General features: G+C 35.0%; 1 protein-coding gene across 9 annotated transcripts in view; it reads right to left on the bottom strand.

Moving 5' to 3' along the window:
• Nucleotides 1–20,410, bottom strand: part of WDR47 (WD repeat domain 47) — a 62,027-nt gene that overhangs the window by 16,865 nt on the left and 24,752 nt on the right. For 4 of the 9 annotated variants that reach the window (XM_034654020.1, XM_019799651.2, XM_034654022.1 and 1 more), the window contains exons 5-9: nucleotides 19,302–20,104; nucleotides 15,288–15,414; nucleotides 9,054–9,232; nucleotides 5,663–5,920; nucleotides 377–452 (exon numbers count right to left, since the gene is read on the bottom strand). In XM_034654020.1, the coding sequence (XP_034509911.1) occupies nucleotides 377–452; nucleotides 5,663–5,920; nucleotides 9,054–9,232; nucleotides 15,288–15,414; nucleotides 19,302–20,104 (1,443 nt within the window). The remainder of the gene's footprint in view (nucleotides 1–376; nucleotides 453–5,662; nucleotides 5,921–9,053; nucleotides 9,233–15,287; nucleotides 15,415–19,301; nucleotides 20,105–20,410) is intronic. The other 5 variants (XM_034654021.1, XM_019799652.2, XM_011224956.3 and 2 more) reach the window with 3 other exon arrangements.

Consider the following 20,410-nt stretch of genomic DNA (forward strand, 5'->3'; position numbering starts at 1 on the left):
TAAGATAGAATGAAGCTGTATAGTAGTTAAGGGAAGGATGTCTGGTTTCAAAGCAAAAAACAGCTGCATTGATGAAAAGCCCAAAAGAAATACCAATAATATCTAAACAAATTAACCATAGGGCTCAAAGAGTAGTACACAGCCCCAACTCATGAGCCAAGATTGCTACTAGGCCATTAAAATGAATACTTTCAAATATTTTCTGAGGCAACTTCTTCACTTATCCAGTGAAAGCTCAACTACCTTGAGACAAATAACATCATTAACAATAATGATTATTTCTAAAACTGGTTCTTTCTATGAATTGAGAATTCCTTAGCAATATCCACAGGTATATATAAAAGTAATAATGAAACCTCCTTCACCAAAGTATTACCTCTTCCCCTCTTGACCTTGACAGATTCCCTGAAGAATCTCCAAGAGGCGGCTTAATGACTGAATGTTCTGATGAGCTGTGTGAATAGAAATTCAAATAAAGTTTACTCTGAATATAAAACAGACACTAAATTTATCTTTTCAATCTCTAATATTTTTTTTTTTTGGTAAATGACCCACACTGACCCCAAAGTAACTCTCCGAAGCCATTTATTAAGAGGCTCTGAGACTCAGTGACACCAAGCATAGTTGTAAGGAGGGAGTGAGAAGCCATTCTGGAAAGCAGATTAAGTCAAAGTTTACAAATTTTATAGTGAGATGTCAAGTAGCTTTCCCCTGCTGAGTTCTAGAATCCTCGATGCTATGCTTAAATGTTACCCCAGGAAGGAACTTGGATTGCTCTTTAGGAAAATTATCTGGCTCAAGAGAAAAGACTAACAGAAGCAGACAGTTGAGAGTCTTCAGTAAAGCAATGTTCCTCCTTAATCACATTTTGTCAGGTAGACAGATCCATCTATATACATAGCCTTCCTTCCAATCAGCTTTTTTTTTTCTTTATGCCTCACTCTTTGCGGATAGTCAAAGATTTCCAGATACTTGAAGAAAGTCTCCTAGATAAAAGCCAGAGACTAAAATAAACAGAAAAAGTGGGGTGCCTGGGTGGCTCAAGTTGGTTAAGTGTCTGACTTTGGATCAGGTCATGATCTCAAGGTCCTGGGATTAAGCCTCAAGTCAGGCTCTACGCTCAGTGGGGAGTTTGCTTCTTCCTCTGGCCCTCCCACTGCTTGTATGCCTGCACGCACACACACTCTCTCTCTCTCTCAAATAAATAAAATCTTTTTTTTTTTTTAAGATTTTATTTATTTGACAGAGATAGAGACAGCCAGCGAGAGAGGGAACACAGCAGGGGAGTGGGAGAGGAAGAAGCAGGCTCATAGCGGAGGAGCCCGATGTGGGGCTCGATCCCACAACGCCAGGATCACGCCCTGAGCCGAAGGCAGACGCTTAACCGCTGTGCCACCCAGGCGCCCCTCAAATAAATAAAATCTTAAAAAGAAAATAAAACAACAGAAAAAGGAATTTGGTTTATATTTCCCTGATGATAAGTGATGTTGAGCATTTCTTCATGTGTCTGTTGGCCATCTGTATGTCTTTGGAAAAATGTGTATGTATGTCTTCTCATTTTTAAATTGGATTATTTGTTTTTGGAGTGTTGAATTTTATTAGTCCTTTACATATTTTGGATACTAACTCTTTATCAGATATGCCATTTGCAAATACTTCTCCAATTCCAAAGGTTACTTTTCAGTTTTGTTGATTGTTTCCTTCACTGTAGAGAAGCTTTTCATTTTGATGAAATCCCAATGGTTTATTTTTGCTTTTGTTTCCCTTGCCTCAGGAGACATATCTAGTAAGAGGTTGCTACAGCAGATATCAAAGAGGTTGCTGCCTATGTTCTCCTCTAGGATTTTAATGGTTTTGGATCTCACATTTAGGCCTTTAATCCATTTTGAATTTATTTTTGGGTATGGTACAAGAAACTGGTCCAGTTTCATTCTTTTCGCATGTTGCTGTCCAATTTTCCCAACACCATTTGTTAAAGAAACTATCTTTTTCCCATTGGTTATTCTTTCCTGCTTTGCCAAAGATTAATTGACTATATAGTTGTGGGTTCATTTCTGGGCTTTCTATTCTGTTCTATTGATCTATTTTTATGTCAGTACCATGCTGTTTTGATCACTATGGCTTTGTGATATAACAAATCAAAACTACAATGAGATATCACCTCACATCTGTCAGAATAGCTAAAAGCAACAATACAAGAAACAACAGATGTTGGCAAGGATGTGGAGAAAGGGAGACCCTCTTGCACTGCTGGTGGCAATGCAAAGTGGTACAGCTACTCTGGAAAGCAGTAGGAAGATTCCTCAACAAGTTAAAGGTAGAACTACCCTGCAATGCAGCAATTGTACTACTAAATATTTACCCAAAGAATCCAAAACACTAATTCAAAGGAATACATGCATATAAAATGATATGTTTAAAGCAGCATTATTTACAATAGCCAAATTATGGAACCAGCCAGGTGTCCACTAATTGATGAATGGATAAAGAAAATATGGTATGGAATATTATTCAGCCATAAAAAAGAATGAAATCTTGCCATTTGCAATGATGTGGAGCCAGAGAGTATTGTGCTAAGTGAAATAAGTCAGAGAAAGACAAATACCATATGATTTCACTCATATGTGGAATTTAAGAAACAAAACAAACGAGCAAAGGGGATAAAAAAGAAAGAGAGGCAAACCAAGAAACAAACTCTTAACTACAGAGAACAAACTGATGGTTACCAAAGGGGAAGTGGGTAGGGGGAAGGGTTAAATAGGTGATGGGGATTAAGAAGTGCACTTGCTATGATGAGCCCTGGGTGTTAGCATGTAAGTGTTGAACCACTATATTGTATAACTGAAACTAATATTATATTGCACGTTAACTAGCTGGAATTTAAATAAAAACTTAAAAAAAAACAGAAAAAGGAATTTGGAAGGAGGGAGGCAATTCAGGAAACAAAACATACAAAACAACTTAAATTCTTAGAGATGTAAGAGTAAATAATAAATCCAGGAAACAAGAATGGGATCTACAAAAAAAAAAAAATTAAGGAAAATTAGAGAATAAGAGCTTAGAAAATAACAATATGGTAGAAAACAACCAATAGAAAATGAAAGTGAGGAAATAGCTAAATAAAAAATATTTTTTCAATTTCCCAGAACTTAAGTTTCTAACCTAAAATGGCCCATTAGTACCCAGAAGAATGAAAGGAAAATAGACTTAATTCTGATGAATATCATCATGAAATTTTTAGAACATCAGTGAAGAGAAAGTCCTAAAAAATGCCAGATGGTAAAAACAGCAGTCTTCATACAAAGGATCAGGTCACAACAGCATCAGACTTCTTAACAAGAACACTGAAACGTAGCAATACCTGTGAAACCCTAAGGAATGACTTCCATCCTAGACCTCTATACTGAGCTATACTAACAAATAAAATGGGAAATATTTAGACATGCAAGGTCTCAGAAATTTTACCTCTAATTTGCCCATTTTCAGGAAACTACATGAGATCCTGAAAACACAGGATCCAATACAGAGAAGAGGCAAAGGAAATTCCCAGGAGGAGGGTGAAAGGAAGTCTCAGGACTCTCAGGCCTCAGTAGGATGGCCTGGAGGTAATGAATATAAAGCGAAGCAAGAGTGATCCTGGAGGATGTCTCCCAAGGGGGAAAATGGAAAAGAGACAACTACTTGATACTTTGTACTACAATGAGAGAAGTTTTATGATTTTTACAGTTTTGTCAAGTGATCAGGAGAGGTTAGTGAGAGGTACTAAGAAAATTAAATACGTGCACACATAAAAGGCACAGCAAAAATGAGGCAATTAATGTCTCCATGAAAAATAAAAGTTGCATGAAAAGGAAACGTAATCCTATTACATGACTCAGATGTGAATAACATTTACATGGCCATGGTAATGTTAACACTGATTACTCATTTTAACAAAAATTGATATATATTGGAAAGAAAGAGTAGACAAAGTGAATGTATTGTGGGTGAGGAGTATGGTAGCTAAGTCTAACTGGCATGGAATCAACAGAAAATAAAAATAGTTAACAGAAGCATGTTATTTAGAAATGTGGAGATATATAGTACAAGAAAGAGCTAACTGGGTTGAAAATGGCAGCGTATCATAAATAGAAATCATAGACAAAGATGGATAAGACAGGCTTGAAGTGCTATTTGTGGGTTTTTTTTAAAGATTTTATTTTTTATTTATTCGACAGAGATAGAGACAGCCAGTGAGAGAGGGAACACAAGCAGAGGGAGTGGGAGAGGAAGAAGCAGGCTCACAGCGGAGGAGCCTGATGTGGGGCTCGATCCCATAACGCCGGGATCACGCCCTGAGCCAAAGGCAGACGCTTAACCGCTGTGCCACCCAGGCGCCCCGCTATTTGTGTTTTTAAAACATGTATATGTGCTACTTTTTTAAAAAATCAATTTTAAAATTTGAGTTCTAGTTTTCGGAGTGCAAAAATACAGTTATAGAAACTGTAATAAGGAAGTAAATATTAATAAACTTCTGCTCTTAAATATAAAACTAGAATCCTTGATACAAAATTTATAAGGCCAATCTAATTTCTGTAAGCATCCAAAGGCCAAAAGCAAGTTATACACTCTTAAAGGTATTTAATGTTAAGAATAGATGAAAAAGGGATGTCTGGGTGGATCAGTCGGTTTAGCATCTGCTTTTGGCCCAGGTCATGATCCCAGAGTCCTGGGATCGAGTGCCACATTGGCTCCTTGCTCAGCAGGGAGTCTGCATCTCCTTCTGCCTGCCACTCCCCTGACTGTGCCCTGACAAATGAATAAATAAAATCTTAGGGGAAAAAAAAGAAGAGATGAAGAAACTCCTATGTGGAATGTAAGAAACAAAACAAATGAGCAAAGGGGGAAAAAAAAGAGACAAACCAAGAAACAGACTCTTAACTATAGGGAACCAACTGATGGTTACCAGAGAGGAGGTGGGTAGCAAGGGGGAAGGGTGAAACAGGTTTTGGAGATTAAGGAGTGTACTTGTGAGGATGAGCACTGGGTGATTAAAAACTTAAAAAAAAAAATAGATGAAGAAAATACTCCTTAAGTATTCCTATTGCATAAATGAACACTTGTTTACTAATGATAGCAAGAAAAAAATTTTCCCTGATTAGTGAAAACATAAATATGCAAGACGTCTTCAATTGTGGTAACTGCCAGACTGCCAAGACTCTCTTGCTGCAATCATCCCAACATGTTATAAAACATCTTGTGCCCTCAAAGTCTGTGAATTAAATATTATTTGTCAAAAGGTACCAATGGCAAAAAAAAAAAAAGAAAAGAAAAGAAAGAAAGAAAGAAAGAAAGAAAGAAAGAAAGAAAGAAAGAAAGAAAGAAAGAAAGAAAAAGAAAATCAGGGAGAAGATAAAGATCTATGAGTAAAATGACATAAAATATAGAATTGTCCTAGTGGTAGTGAGAAAGCAGAAATAAAAATAGGAGAATAAAGACTACTAAGAAATTTAGAAGTTAGTAGAAGAGAATACAGATAAATACAGATTAGAAAAAGATTTGGTATGTAATGAGCTCCAAAAACTTTTTATTTGTAAGGCTCCAAAGAGAAGTTCAACTTTCTAGGTTTCCAATCATTAATAGCATGTTAATATTTCCAGGTTTTACAAAGTAAAGTACTTACATTTGGTTTCCACAAGGTGATTCCTCAAGAAAAGGTATGTGATTTGTTGAACCAGGATTACGTGGGGTGCTTGTGTGAATATTTGAAGCATCATGTATTAGTCTCTGATTGGAGTCTTGGGGTGGTGTAGCAAAACTAGTTAGAGAAGAATTATTAGATCCATTGCCTTTGCTCCCATTACATTGCTGGTTGAGCACTGACACCTCATTACCAAGGCTATCCATTCCAATATTTAATTCACCAAGCTTTTGAATGGACCTATAAAATAAAACAATGCAATTACATTAAAATGAAAACTTAATCACATTCTTAAAACATATAGAAGAGGAGCACCTAGGTGGCTCAGTCAGTTAAGTGTCTCCTTTCAGCTCAGGGCATCATCTCAGGGTCCTGGGAACGAGCCCCTGCTTTGGGCTCCCTGCTCAAAAGGAGTCTGCTTCTTCCTCTCCACCCCCTCCAACCGCTGGTGCTCTTTCTCTCACATGCTGTTTCAAATAAATAAATCTTTTATATATAAATACATATATATAAATAAAATATGTTTGAGAAGGTAAATACAGGCACATAAAATATATAAATGTAAGTTCAGTACTAAAAAATTACCATGATTGGCTTAAGACATAACCAAGATACTGAAAGATCCAAATTTTCCTACAGTATGCCACTGTAGGATATAGATATTTTACCATTTTACCATAAAAACATAAAAAAATCTGTTTCTTCTCCAGTATAACTTTGGTTTAATTTTCAATTTGAAACAACTTCCCAAAATAGCAAAAATATCACCACTACCAAAATTTCTCACCACAAAACAAAACAAGCCATTTTCATCTCCTCTCTCTAGTAACATCATGTCGACTAGGAAATGAAGTATTAGAACAGGCCATGATGGGGCACAGTCAAGTGGCGTCCTATTAGTCACACATTCATTCATTCTACAGACTATCTGCCAGGCTCTGATCTAGGCACTAGGGAGAGAGAGCAGGAAGCAAAACAAGTTAGCCTCAAGGTCTTTCCCTCATCACAAGTCTTCCTATATCAGGGTAGACTGACTTCTTTTGTGGGACTCAGGACTCCAAACAGCACAAAGAGGAAGCCACAGGCTCTGTTAAGATTTAGACCCAGAACTGGCCCGGCATCACTTTCTACAGCCTAGATTCACTATGAGAGAGGAGTACACAAGGGTTATGATTACCAAGAGGTGTTGTGGTTTATTGCATTTTCTAGTTTTCCCACGTTAAACATTAGAGTGTGTGTGTGTGTGTGTGTGTGTGTGTGTGTGTGTTTAGGGCTTAGAAAAGACTTTAAAAGAGCAGTTCAATATTATTAAAGGAATTGACAGCCATTACTAAATATATATGTTAATAATTTTAACTAGGCTGCATTTCCCAAATTGTTTTTTATGAAACACTAATCCTGTGAAATGCTCCCCAAAAGAATGAGTCTGGGGTCAAGTCAATTTGGGAAATGCTAAATATAAAGTCTAAAATGCTAACATCATTTTGAGTCTCTAAGAGTGGGGACGATGAGGCAGAATGTGCTCATAGTAAGTGCCAAATCAGAGGTGCTGTTTATTAGTATTAACAGAAACAAAATATCAAGAAGTATGAAGTAGTGATACTGTAGTGATACAGTACTCTTGGAAAAGAGACGCAAAATTTAAACCTGGAAACTATGCTCCACTGCTAGACTGATTTGAAAAAATAAAACATTAAGGGGGCAAGTATTTTACTTCATAGATTCTATCTCTATTCAATATATCCATGGAATTCGGTACTTTAAAGTCCTGGTACTGGGTCATATATATAAAATTAAGGGCCTAGAAAAAAAGGGTTGAATAAAAGTATTAAAGTGTTAGAAAATAATAGATAAGAGAGGAGAACAACAGAATTTATATGAAACTAACTTACAAAAGCTAAATAATAAGAAATAGTTTGAATTCTATTTATAATTGTCTTTAAAGGAAGGATAAACTATCTTGAGCAGTTTAACTTTTTTTCTGAGGAAGTACATTCCTTACCACTATTAGGATCACAGAACCTTGCCACTTTATTTTCTGATTTAATGCTAGCTATCTGCTTCCACTGAAAAAATAAACGGTCAGGAAATCCAACTGCAACCATGGCCTTTATGGATATGAAGAAGACATCTAAGTACCAGAAATGGCAGTTAATCAAAATAGGATAATTCTGATAAGCCACTGACTTATCAGAGATGTAAGAAAATGATCCTCAAATGCAATTTTCAGAAGCCTATTTAGACTCTTTAGATTACCACTATAAACATTTCTTGTATGAAAGTTTGAAGACAGAATCAGTTTCAGGCTCACTGACTTGCACAACCCTCAGAGTATCAAGCAGATTACTTCCTATATTATTGAATCAAGTAAAGAACTGACAGGCACCACAACATTGCCTAATCATAATCACAATAATAACCTACATTTATGGTGCATTTCCTATATGCCAGGAACTATTCCAACTAATTTTTTATATATTAACTTATTTAATCTTCTAACAAACTTTGCTCATTTAAATATATAAATTCTAGTTTATCGATTTTTAAAGACACATTATTACCTATCTACACACATACACCCTATAATTTTAAAAACAATGTAAGTACATATTGTCTTGGCAGAAATTATAAGAAAGAATAATTTTTATATATTGAATTCTAAAGAATCTGAAAGTTAAGCACCCAAAATAACAAAAACAACAGTGAACACATTTTTTTCTTAAATTCTTTTATTTTTATTTTTTATTTTTTTAATATTTTTTTATTATATTATGTTAGTCACCATACAGTACATCCCTGGTTTTTGATGTAAAGTTCCATGATCATTAGTTGCGTATAACACCCAGTGCACCATACAATACGTGCCCTCCCTACCACCCATCACCAGCCTATCCCATTCCCCCACCCCCCTCCCCTCTGAAGCCCTCAGTCTGTAACAGTGAACACTTAATATAGTGCTTACTATATGCCAAGTACTATTCTAAGCACTTTGCATAGATTAACTTAATCTTCGTGGCTATTCTGTGAAGTATATGAGGAAACAAGCAAAAAGAAGCTAAGTAACTAGGACACCTGGGATCTCAGCAACCCTGGACAGCTGGATTCACCTGGCCATCTACTTCCAGCTGTGAGTAGAACCACCACACTTCTGCTCTCACTGCTTAGAAGTGAAAAAAGGTTTAAAGGGAAGAAGAACAAAATTAGACCAACACTCAGAATGGTATGAAAGGAAGATATTCCGTAACTCCCCATTACTTGAAACACTTAAAACACTTTAAAATTTCAAACTATATGTGGAAAGTAGCAGTCACCGCATGCTTTCAATAGCTTTGAAATAATTCCTTATGTTTTAAAAAGTGACTGAAAGACATACCTATTAAGGAATTGTTCGGTAAGATTCTGCTGCTGATCAGGACCATCCTCCTGATTCACACCTCCCTCAAGCAGCATTTGTTGGTATATCTGTCGCTGTTGCTCCTTCTGTTCTAAATGTTGTTGATAGCGTAATCTTTGCCTATAATATTCTTGAAATTGTTCTGTTGAATCTCGAAGCTTAAAAATATTAGAAAAAATAATATATTTGAGCAGCCTATGATTAAATATATGTCCCTACCCAACAGTAACTTCTATAAACACTGGATGAAATATTTAAGTAGCTATATTTAACAATTACAAAACACTTAATACATTGCTCTTTGAAAAATAATATAGTACCCATGAGTTTTTACAGTCAAGTAGATGAGTTAATTTGCTTTATTTTAAAGCAAGAGACTGACCAAAATGAATGGTCATCCTGGATCTTTGACTAAACCCAAAATAAAAATACAAATCATAGCAGTCACAAGGGGTCATGGAATTAGATCTGTATTGCTTGAAAAAAATACTGAAAGACTACATTAGTATTTAATAAACATAATACTAACTTTGTCCAACACTTAATTTAAGCATGTAAATGGTTTAATAGGTTACTCTAGAGAGAAACTTCAAAAATTTCTTTCAAAAACAATACTTTAATTCAGGTTTCAAATGGCCTTTCACAAGAAAGTAGAATAAATGGGCAGTAAACTTAATCTCAACATTTCTACTTTGTTCTTCTAAAAGAACTATATAGCACCCAAATTTATAGGACTTACATATTTGGTAAATTCCATTATTGGCAAAGAAAGACTCTCCTGCCAAGCTGGAGTCCAGTCACATTGGGATCATGTGAACTGGGGTTACCCTGGAACAAGTCTATCATCTCTAAAATTGGCCCACACTGACAATAAACTTAATGAAGAGTCTTACACAGCTAACTAAAGCTAAAACTGTCTCCCCTTTTCCAGGAAGTGGTAATAATCCTCCTCTACTTCATAACTTACAGCAATAATTCTGAGACAAAATTATCTATGTGTCCTTTTAGATTTTTTGTTGGTAAAAGAAATAGAAAATTTGTCATTTTAACCATTCTTATGTGTACAATTCAGTGGCATTAATTATACTCACAACATTGTGCAATAATCACCACTATCTATTTCCAAAATTCTTCATCAACCTACAGAGAAACTCTGTAACCATTAGGCAATAACTTCCCATTTCTTCCTCCGCTAAGCTCCTGGTAACCTCTATTCTACTTTCTTTATGATTTTGCCAATTTTAGATATTAGATATAAGTGGAATCATGTAATACTTGTCCTTTTCTGTCTGGCTTATTTCACTTAGCATGATGTTTTCAAAGTTCACCCGTGTTGTAGCATATGTCAGAATTTCGTTCCTTTTTATGGTTGAATAATATTCCATTGACTGGATATGCCACTCTTGTTTATCCATTAATCTGCGGATGGACACTTTGGTTATATCTACCTTTTGACTACTGTGAACAGTGCTGCTATGAACATAGATGTATAGATATCTGTTTGAGTCCGTGCTTTTAATGCTTTAGAGTGGAATTGCTGGGTTATACGGAAATTCAGTATTTAGCTATATTTAAGCTATGTTTTAGCTATATTTAATTCTATATTTAAGGTACCACCAATCCACAGTGCACCATTTTACATTCAAATCAACAACGTAGAAGGGTTCAAATTTCTCCACTTGCCACCAACATTTCTTATTTTCCACTGCTTTGAGTTTAACCATCCTAGCAGTTGTAAAGCTAAATTTCATTGTGGTTTTGATTTAATTTCCCTAATGACTACTGGTACTAAGCATCTTTTCACGTGCTTATTGGCCATTTGAATATATTCTTTGAAGAAATGTCTATTCAACTCCTTTTTTTTTTTTTTTTTTTAAGATTTATTTATTTATTCGACAGAGATACAGACAGCCAGCGAGAGAGGGAACACAAGCAGGGGGAGTGGGAGAGGAAGAAGCAGGCTCACAGTCCAAGAGCCTGATGTGGGGCTCGATCTCACAACGCCGAGATCACGCCCTGAGCCGAAAGCAGACGCTTAACCGCTGTGCCACCCAGGCGCCCCTATTCAACTCCTTTTTTCTGAGTTGGATTGTCTTTTTGTTGTTGAATTGTAGTTCTTTATATATTCTAGATATTAAACCCTTATCAGATATATAATTTGCAAATATTTTTCTCATTCTGCTGGCCATCTTTTCACTTTCTTGATAAAGTCCTTTGAAGCACAAAAGTTTTTAATTTTGATGAAGTAAAATTTATCAATTTTTATGTTTGTTGCTCAAGCTTTTGGAATCATATATAAGAACACATCATAAAATCCAAGATCATGAAGATTTCCTCTTACGTTTTCTTCTAAGAGTTTCACACTTTCAGCTCTTATAATTAAATTGTTGATCTGTTTTTAGTTAATTTTTGTACATTATGTGAGGTAAGAGATCCAACTTCATTCTTTTCCATATGGAAATCTAGTTGATCCATCATCATCTGAAGAGACTATTCTTTCCCCATTGAATAGACCTGGCACCTGTGTCAAAAGTCAATTAGCCAGAGATATATGGGATTACTTTTGGTCTCTCAATGTAGTCCACTGGTCTATACTTCTATCCTTATACAAGTACTGAACAGTTTTGATTACTGTAGCTTTTGCGGCTACTGTAGCTTTGAAATCATAAACTGTGTGTGAGTCCTCCAACTTTGTTCTTATTCAAGATTGTTTTGGCTATTCAGAACATATTATAATTCCATATGAATTTGAGTATTGGCTTTTCTACTGCAGCAAAAAAGGCTGTGGAATTTTTATAGGAATTACACGGAATCTGTAGATCAAATTAGTTAGTACTGACAACAACATTAAGTCTCCCTATCTGTGAACACAGGATATCTTTCCATTTTTTTTCAATCTTCTAAAATTTCTTTCAGCAATGTTCTGTAGATTTCATTGTACAAGTTTTTCATCTTGTTGGATTAATTTATTCCAAAGTATTTTATCTTTTTATATGCTATTATAAATGGAATTATTTTAATTTCCTGTTCAGATTGTTCAATGGTGGTAGTGTAGCAGTACAACTGACTTTTATGTGATGTTCTTGCACCCTGCAACGTTGTTGAACTTGTTTGTAAACTCTAGTAGCTTTCTTATGAATTCTTTGGGATTTTTTATAAATAGAAGCATGTCATCTACAAATAAAGATTAGCTTTACTTCTTCCTTCCAATCTGGATGGCTTTTATTTTTTTTTCTAGTCTAATCACTCTAGCTAGAACTTCCAGTAAATGTTGAATAGCAGTGGTAAAAACAGGCTTCCTTGTCTTTGTTCCTGATTTTAGGGGGAAAGCTTTTAGTTTTTCACCATTGAGTATGACATTAGCTTGGGGTTTTCATAAATGAACTTTACTGTGCTGAGGAAATTTCATTTTATTCTTAGTTTTCTGAGAGCTTTTATCATAAAAGAGTGTTTGATTTTGTCAAATGCCTTTTCTGCATCAGTTGAGATGGCCAGATGTTTTTCTGTTCTTCATTCTACTAATATGATCTATAACTGATTTTTTTTTAATGTTGGACCAACCTTGCATTCTGGGATAAATCCACTTGGTCAGGGTACATAATCCTTTTAATATCCTGATGAATTTGGTTTGTTAGTATTTTGTTAAGGATTTTTGCTTCTATTCACGAAAAATATTGGTCTGTAGTTTTTTTTTTAAGATTTTATTTATTTTGAGAGAGAGAGTGCACATGGGGGGAGGAGCAGAAGGGCAGAGAGAACCTCAAACAGACTCCATGCAGAGTGTAGAGCCCAACATGGGGCTTGATCCTGTGACCCTCAGATCATGACCTGAGCTGAAATCCCAGTGTCCCGGTCTGTAGTTTTCTTTTCATGTAATGTCTTCATCTGGACTTGGTATTAGGGTAATGTTGGCCTCACAGAATGAGTTAGGAAGTATTCCTTCTTCTTACACACTTTTGGAAGATTTTAAGAAGAAATGATAACCTTTCCTCAAATGTTTGGTAGAACTCACCCATAAAGATATCTGATCCTAGATTTTTCTTTGTTGGAAGCTTTTTGATTACTGATTCAATCTCTTTACTCATTATAGGTCTGTTGAAATTTTCTATTTCTTCTTGAGTCATTTAGGTAACTTGTGATTTCTAGGAATTTGTGGATTTCAACTCAGTTATCTAATTTATTGGTTTACAATTGGTCGTAGTATTCTCTTATAATCCATTTTGTTATTGTAAATAATATGTATCAAAATACATATTTTTTTAAATTTTATTTTATTATATTATGTTAATCACCATACAGTACATCCCCAGATTCCGATGTAAAGTTTGATGCTTCATTAGTTGCGTATAACACCCAGTGCACCATGCAATACGTGCCCTCCTTACTACCCATCACCAGTCTATCCCATTCCCCCATATTACAATACAATTCAAAAAAATGTGTTGTCCATTTCTGATTTTGTGTGTGCCTCTCTCTCTCTCTTTTTGGTCTAAGTAAGCACTTGTCAATTTTATTGATCTTTTCAGAGAACCAACTTTTGCTTTTACTGATTTTCACTATTGTTTTCCTATTCTTTATTTTTCTCCCCTCTAATATATATTACTTTCTTCCTTCTGATAAAATTTGTTCTTCTTTTTCCAGTTGCTCTAGGCATAAAGTTACTGTTGATTTGACATCTTTCTTCTTTTTTAATGTAGTCATTTACAGCTATAAATTTTCCTAGAGCACTGCTTTTGCTGTATAAGTTTGGAATGTTGTATGCTTTGGTATGTTGCATTCATTTTTATTCATCTCTAGGTATTTTCTAATTTCCCTTGTGATTTCTTTGACCCATCAGTTAAGAGTGCGTTAATTTTTACAAATTTGCGAATTTTCCAATTTTCCCTCTGTTATTAATTTCTAGTTTCATTCCATTGTAGTCAGAGAAGATATTTCACATGATTTCAATCTTTTAAAATTTATTGAGATTTGTTTTGGGTCCTAACATATGCTCTATCCTGAAGATTATGACATGTGCACTTGAGAAGAATGGGTATTCTGCTAGTGTTGGAGTGTTCTTTTATTCTTGTATCACTTTATTTATATATTTGCATTCACATATTGTTAGTATACACATATTCACAGACTTACCAACATTTAGAATACTAACACTGACCTGAGGTGTCTAAGAAAACAACTTCCTCTAAAAAGGTGCATCCTCCAAAGCAACAATATAGTGTTCTACAGATGTCTATTAGGTCTTGCTGGTTTATAGTATTGGTCAAGTACTCTGTATCCTTACTGATCTTCTGTTTAGATGTTCTACCCATTATTTTAAGTGGGGGATTGAAGTCTCCTACTATTATTTCTCCCTTCAACTCTGCCAATGTTTCTTTATAGATTTTGGGGTTCTGTTGTTTGGTGCGTATTCATATGTATTTTTAATAGTAATTTTTCTACTTCACTATTAATATTTAGTTGAAGACAAAAAATTTATTGAACTTACTAAAACTACCACTTCACCTCTTCTAAGTGGCATACCATATAAGATAAAATTTATACTGCCATTTATAACACAATTTCTTTTCCAAATAACCACAGAAAAATAATTTGGACCTCTAAAGACTTGGATAAAAGTATTTTATATTACAAATGTCATAATTTTTTTTAAAGATTTTTATTTATTTATTCGACAGAGACAGAGACAGCCAGTGAGAGAGGGAACACAAGCAGGGGGAGTGGGAGAGGAAGAAGCAGGCTCATAGCAGAAGAGCCTGACGTGGGGCTCGATCCCATAATGCCAGGATCACGCCCTGAGCCGAAGGCAGACGTTTAACCGCTGTGCCACCCAGGCACCCCTACAAATGTCATAATTTTTGTTCATTAAATCTAATTAGTAAAATATAGAGGATATGTCTTAAAAATCCAAGCTATCCACATTTAATGTGAGTTCAATTACTTGAGTCCTGAAATATGTACAATTAATGTAAACTGTGGTATTTTAGATTGTTAATAAATTCACCTGTTAAAAATGCTCCAAAATACCTGACAACTAAAAATTCCATATATCCTTAAGGGAAAAGGGAGAAAATGACTTAATTAATAAAAAAGTCTAAATATTCTCTCACCTACTTCCATATATTGGAAAATTCCTTTTACATTCTATCCAAGCAAATACTATTACTTCTTCCAAAGAGAATAACTCTAAAAGGCACTAGGTATATTAAATATTACCTCATTTTTTTCTTGCTTAGCTGGTCCCGGATTCTGCGCTCCATTTGCAGGCTCTTTTTCTGAAACTGAACTCTGGCCCAGAATTTCACTGCTTATAGGCCGCTGTGCCTCAACGGGTGTATCACTTCTTCCAGAAAGGTGCAAAAAACAAACCGAAAGAGGTAGGGGCGAAGGAAAATATATTCTAGTTAGAGAAATTTTAATTAACACAATGAATACTTAATCTAAATATTTATCAAATGTGCAAAAATAGATTTTTAAATCTTCCTTTCTTCTCTTAAGGGTATTATGTAAGAGGTTTTTTTTAAAAAAAAGAATGTGCTTATAACAGAAGTGCACTGGATTATTAAGCAATGAGGGTAGCGGCTCCAGTCTAAAACAAGATGTGTGGTCTTGTGAAAATCACATTCTCTGTGGCTCAGCTTCATCTATAAATTGAATTGAATAATAAGCTGGATGACCTAATGCCTGAATTCTCTTCATGTATCTTAATCTGAGTGATTTTCTTATCCAGACATTAATTTTTTCCTCCAATATGTTTCAACAAAATTTTAAGAACTGTTAAGATTAAAAGATTGTCTTTGGTTTATTTGCACTTAACATAAAAGCTAAATAATCATCTTTCCAATATTTTTAGTGGATACTAACTAGTAAGCTTAATATCTTATGTCAGGTTATTCCTAACATTCTTCTAAACACTAGCAATTTCCACTTTTCATAGTTACTCTGCTCAAAATTTTTAATAACTAACACCATCCAAAGATGATGAATACCACAGACATTTATACAGATTACCTATTGGCACAAGGCACCATGGGAACACATACAAAAGTAAAATGATCTTTGCCTTGAAGGAATCTGATTATGAGATGGCTTCATAATGGCCTCTCCAGGCAGATATAAGACATAACAAATTACAGATCTAGGGTTCAGGAAGCAGAGCTAGTCATCCTCACAAAGGCACCATTGGTTAGAAGCTTTCTAACTGATAAGTATCTCAACATATATAATCACACACGTACCCAGAGGAGGAAGTAGAAAGACTTGGGAAAAGTTTTCAGCTACCAGTCAGTGCTATAAACTGCTAATGACCATAAGAGGTCCCATTTTATGTCCACAAGACAGATTTTCTAAGAGTTATTAACTGTACAGAAATAGAATAAAATGACCTTCATAAGGTAACATTTAATTTTGCAATTTATATAGCATTTCCACATGCATTATCTCATTTAATTTGCACGGTAACTTATGAAATAGATTGTAACTCCCATTTCACAGATGAGGAACGAAGTGATTTTCCTAAAATTGCATAGTGAGTAAATAAAATTAGGATTTGAATCCAGATCTTCAGGATCCAAATCCAATGCTGACCCATTTCTGAGAATTTTTATATTTTTGCCACTTAATTTTGAGACCATTACACTGAGTAGCCAAAGCTTATATATTTCAACTGATTTTTCTTCCTTTTTGAGTTTATGTTTAAGAGAAAGGCTGTCTTTACAAAACACAACATACTCTCTTACAAATCTTTCTTTCATGTTTAATCTTCTTATTCACCACAGTAACTCAATCACTATACCTGGGATGCAGCATGGTGCTAGCACAGAGTAGACACTCGAATATTTTTAAACAATTATTGACTTCAAACATGAATTACCACAAATAAGAGGTTTCTTCATGTGGCATCTTCAACATAATTGATTTAATTAAGCTTCCCAATATTTTTATATTTTTAAAAACAATGTTAACTTTTTCCAAAGTAAATTTTTATACTTTATCCACAGCGCAGTAGCCCTCCACAGCATGTTATTAAGCAGCCCTTTTGACTTACTGTCCTTACCAGGAGTATGACTATCAGAAGGGGAGAAATTTGTATTTACTAAGCACCATTCACATACTTGCCACTCTGCTAGGAGCTTTATCTCACTTTGCAAGTCAACATCCTATTTTATAGAAGAGGGCATTTAGGCTCAGAGAGATTAAGAAAGTGTCTCAAGGTCACACAACTACTAAATGGCAAAGCTATTGTTCAAACCCAAGCCTGACTCCAAAGATCATGTTCTTTTCATTATTACACACTGCTTTGCTTCATAAGTCTTCCAATTTCACAAGCATGACAGATGTTTTCTGGGTTACTGCTACTGCTCAGCTAATAATACGTGTATTACTCACTTTCTGATATGTCATCTTTTACCTGTTTATTCTGTAAACTAACTTATACTCCACTTCTTTACATCTTTATCTACTCAATTTCTACTACTTTCTTTACATAGCCAACAGCATACGTGGAGTCAGATCTGGCTGGATTTTTGTGTGTCTCCTTTCCACACAATCCCACTGGTGTACAAGTCTAAACATGCCATTCACTATGCTGACCAAGAAGTTCTGATCATCTTATGTACTCAGAAGAATATCAGCAGCTACCCCAGAACTGAAGTTCAACATCCCAAACAATGAAAATTTTCTTTAAAGAGACTGGAAAGTCCAGGATAAGTTTAAGATAGTCCTATCAATGCTCAAGACCCTCTATTCCTTTGAGATTTAAATAATAGGAAGCTCCTATATTAAGTTATACTGATCCATTTTCATGACTAGATATCTCTACCTTTCAAGCAGAACAATAAGATGCCTTAAGAAGTCACCCTAGGCTTTAGGAACTCCCCTCGCTTAACATCCTAAAATCCCTCCTTCTCCTTAAGGAACATTAAACAAGATATCACAATCCCCTCCTCTGCAATCTCATAGCAACTTAACAGAAAATAATTCCATATGTATTTATCCTGCATTTCTTGTGTCTTAACTAAAGATCTCCTCTCACTTTAATTAGAAAAAGAAATTCGAAGTCCAGTGCTCCTTCTTCAATAAAGAATGTCCAACTATCCTATGTGAATAAAATAAGGTTTAGTTTTTGTGCTCTTTCAATAAATTTTTGCAGTCAATAGTAATACTTCATAGTATCAACCTCAGTATAGGAAACAGCTATATGTCCCAATGGTTTTCCTGGAAAAGTGAGGCAGGAAAGTTTCTAACTCTTGACATAAAAAACTACTGATCAGGAAACTATTATTTCATGCCAGGTTTGGAAAAAAAAAAAACTGAGTGGTGGCTTTAACACTTATTTCTTTCATGTTTATTAAGAGTTACTAGAAAAAAGATAAGCGGAAATAATCAGAGATTCTCATGTACACACACTCAATACTATTTACTATTCAGTACTATTCACATGTTCAGTACTACATATAGAAGAAAAAAGTAGACACAATCTGGTGTCCCATAAGGAATTAGGTAAAATTATGATACAGTCATACAATGGAATACTGCACACATCATTAATCAGTGATTCCAATAAATGTTTAAAAATACGGGAAAATATTCACAATCAAGTGAAAAAAGCAAACTATATGAGTGTGTGTGTATATATATATATGTATATATATATATATACACATATATATATGTATATATATATATACACATATATATATATGCATTCCCAATTTATAGAAAAAAGACTTGTCTTCTATGTGTGAGATTATGTGGGATTTTAATTCTCATATTTATACACTTCTGTATTTTCCAAAATTTCTTCAATCCACATGTATTGCCTTAACAACCAACAAAAGAATAATAGGATATAAAGATTCACCCTTATAATTTTAACTATCAAAATTTTAGAAACACTTTTGCAAAGTTTAAGGACTAACTTTCAACTAAAGGGACTTAAACAGGGGCGCCTGGGTGGCTTAGTGGGTTAAGCACTCAACTCTTGATTTTGGCCGAGGTCATGATCTCAGGGCTGTGAGATCAAGCCCCATGCAGGGCTCTGTGTTGGGTGTGGAGCCTGCTTAGGACTGGCTTTCTCCCTCTCCCTCGGCCCCTCCCCACCCCACCTTCTCTAAAAAAAAATAATTTTAAAAAAAGGGACTTGAACATTACACACACACACACACACACACACACACACAAAATCTCACACTTGTGAATATTTTCTAATGTTCATGAGCAAATACTTACCGTTCAGGGGATTCTTCATAAATACTGTGACATTCTGTATTCTCAAGCATGAGACTTCTACTGAGGTTTTGCACACCTGGATAATGGAAGTTAGCAAAGGAGTGTGACATTGGAGAAGTTTTGTTTCCAAGGTCTGAGATTCTCTTATCATGACTGGTTAGTCCACAAGTGAGGCCATCTAAAGCAGGATTCAGAGAGCGGGTCATATAAGCATCAGCTGATTGAGGCCTTCTCATTGGAGATGATGGATAGGGAGAAAGTTTGCTGATAAGAGGAGTCAAAAGATCAGCATATGCAGCTTTTGTAGGTTTCAGAAGTTTGTCAACATGAATATTAAGCATTTTCTGTTCAAAAGCACAAGAGAAGACAGAAGATGGGAGATTCTGAAGCCATGACAATAAACTTAGATCCAAGTCATCACAACCATTACCACACAAAAGGTCAATGCCAAGAAGTACTTCACTTTCTGTAATTTCTTCTCCAGTTGCTTTACTTTGACAAAACTCTACACAGCATTCATAAAGTAGACCCTTCATTACAAGCTGAAATAAACGATTGTTACTTGCTTTAAAACCAGCCTCACTTAGCTTCCTATCAGCAGGGATGAATTCTGCAACCATGACACAAGCCTCTTCAAAACAGTGAACTCGTGCAGTGCTGGGATTCCAGTCCTTAAATTCAGCATGATTGGTCAGACGAGGCAAAGTCAAAAGCAAACAGAGCTTGCTATAATCATCTTTAGAAGGACAGTACTCTTCTAGGGCATGCAAACATTGCACAGCTTCTTGCATGGTAAATTCCAGCTGTAAGAAAAATTTAAGTGATCACTATAAAGAAAGATGCTGTGAGATAGGGGAAAAAAAAGAGTATTTTATTCAAATACAAAGACACTTCACAAACTTTCATAAACTATTCAAATGCAAAAGGATAAACTCTACTGTCACAGATATACAAGTTATACTCACATAACTTGCAAGATATTTAACAACTTTCAAGTCGGGAATCAAAATGCTTTTCACTACTAAAAAATATTAAATACTTTGGTTAATTAGTAAATTAAACTCTTATTTTATATAAAAATAGTGTTCTAGTTCAGGCTTCAGACTATC

Source organism: Ailuropoda melanoleuca, chromosome 2, assembly GCF_002007445.2.
Source record: "Ailuropoda melanoleuca isolate Jingjing chromosome 2, ASM200744v2, whole genome shotgun sequence".
Lineage (NCBI taxonomy): Eukaryota > Metazoa > Chordata > Mammalia > Carnivora > Ursidae > Ailuropoda > Ailuropoda melanoleuca.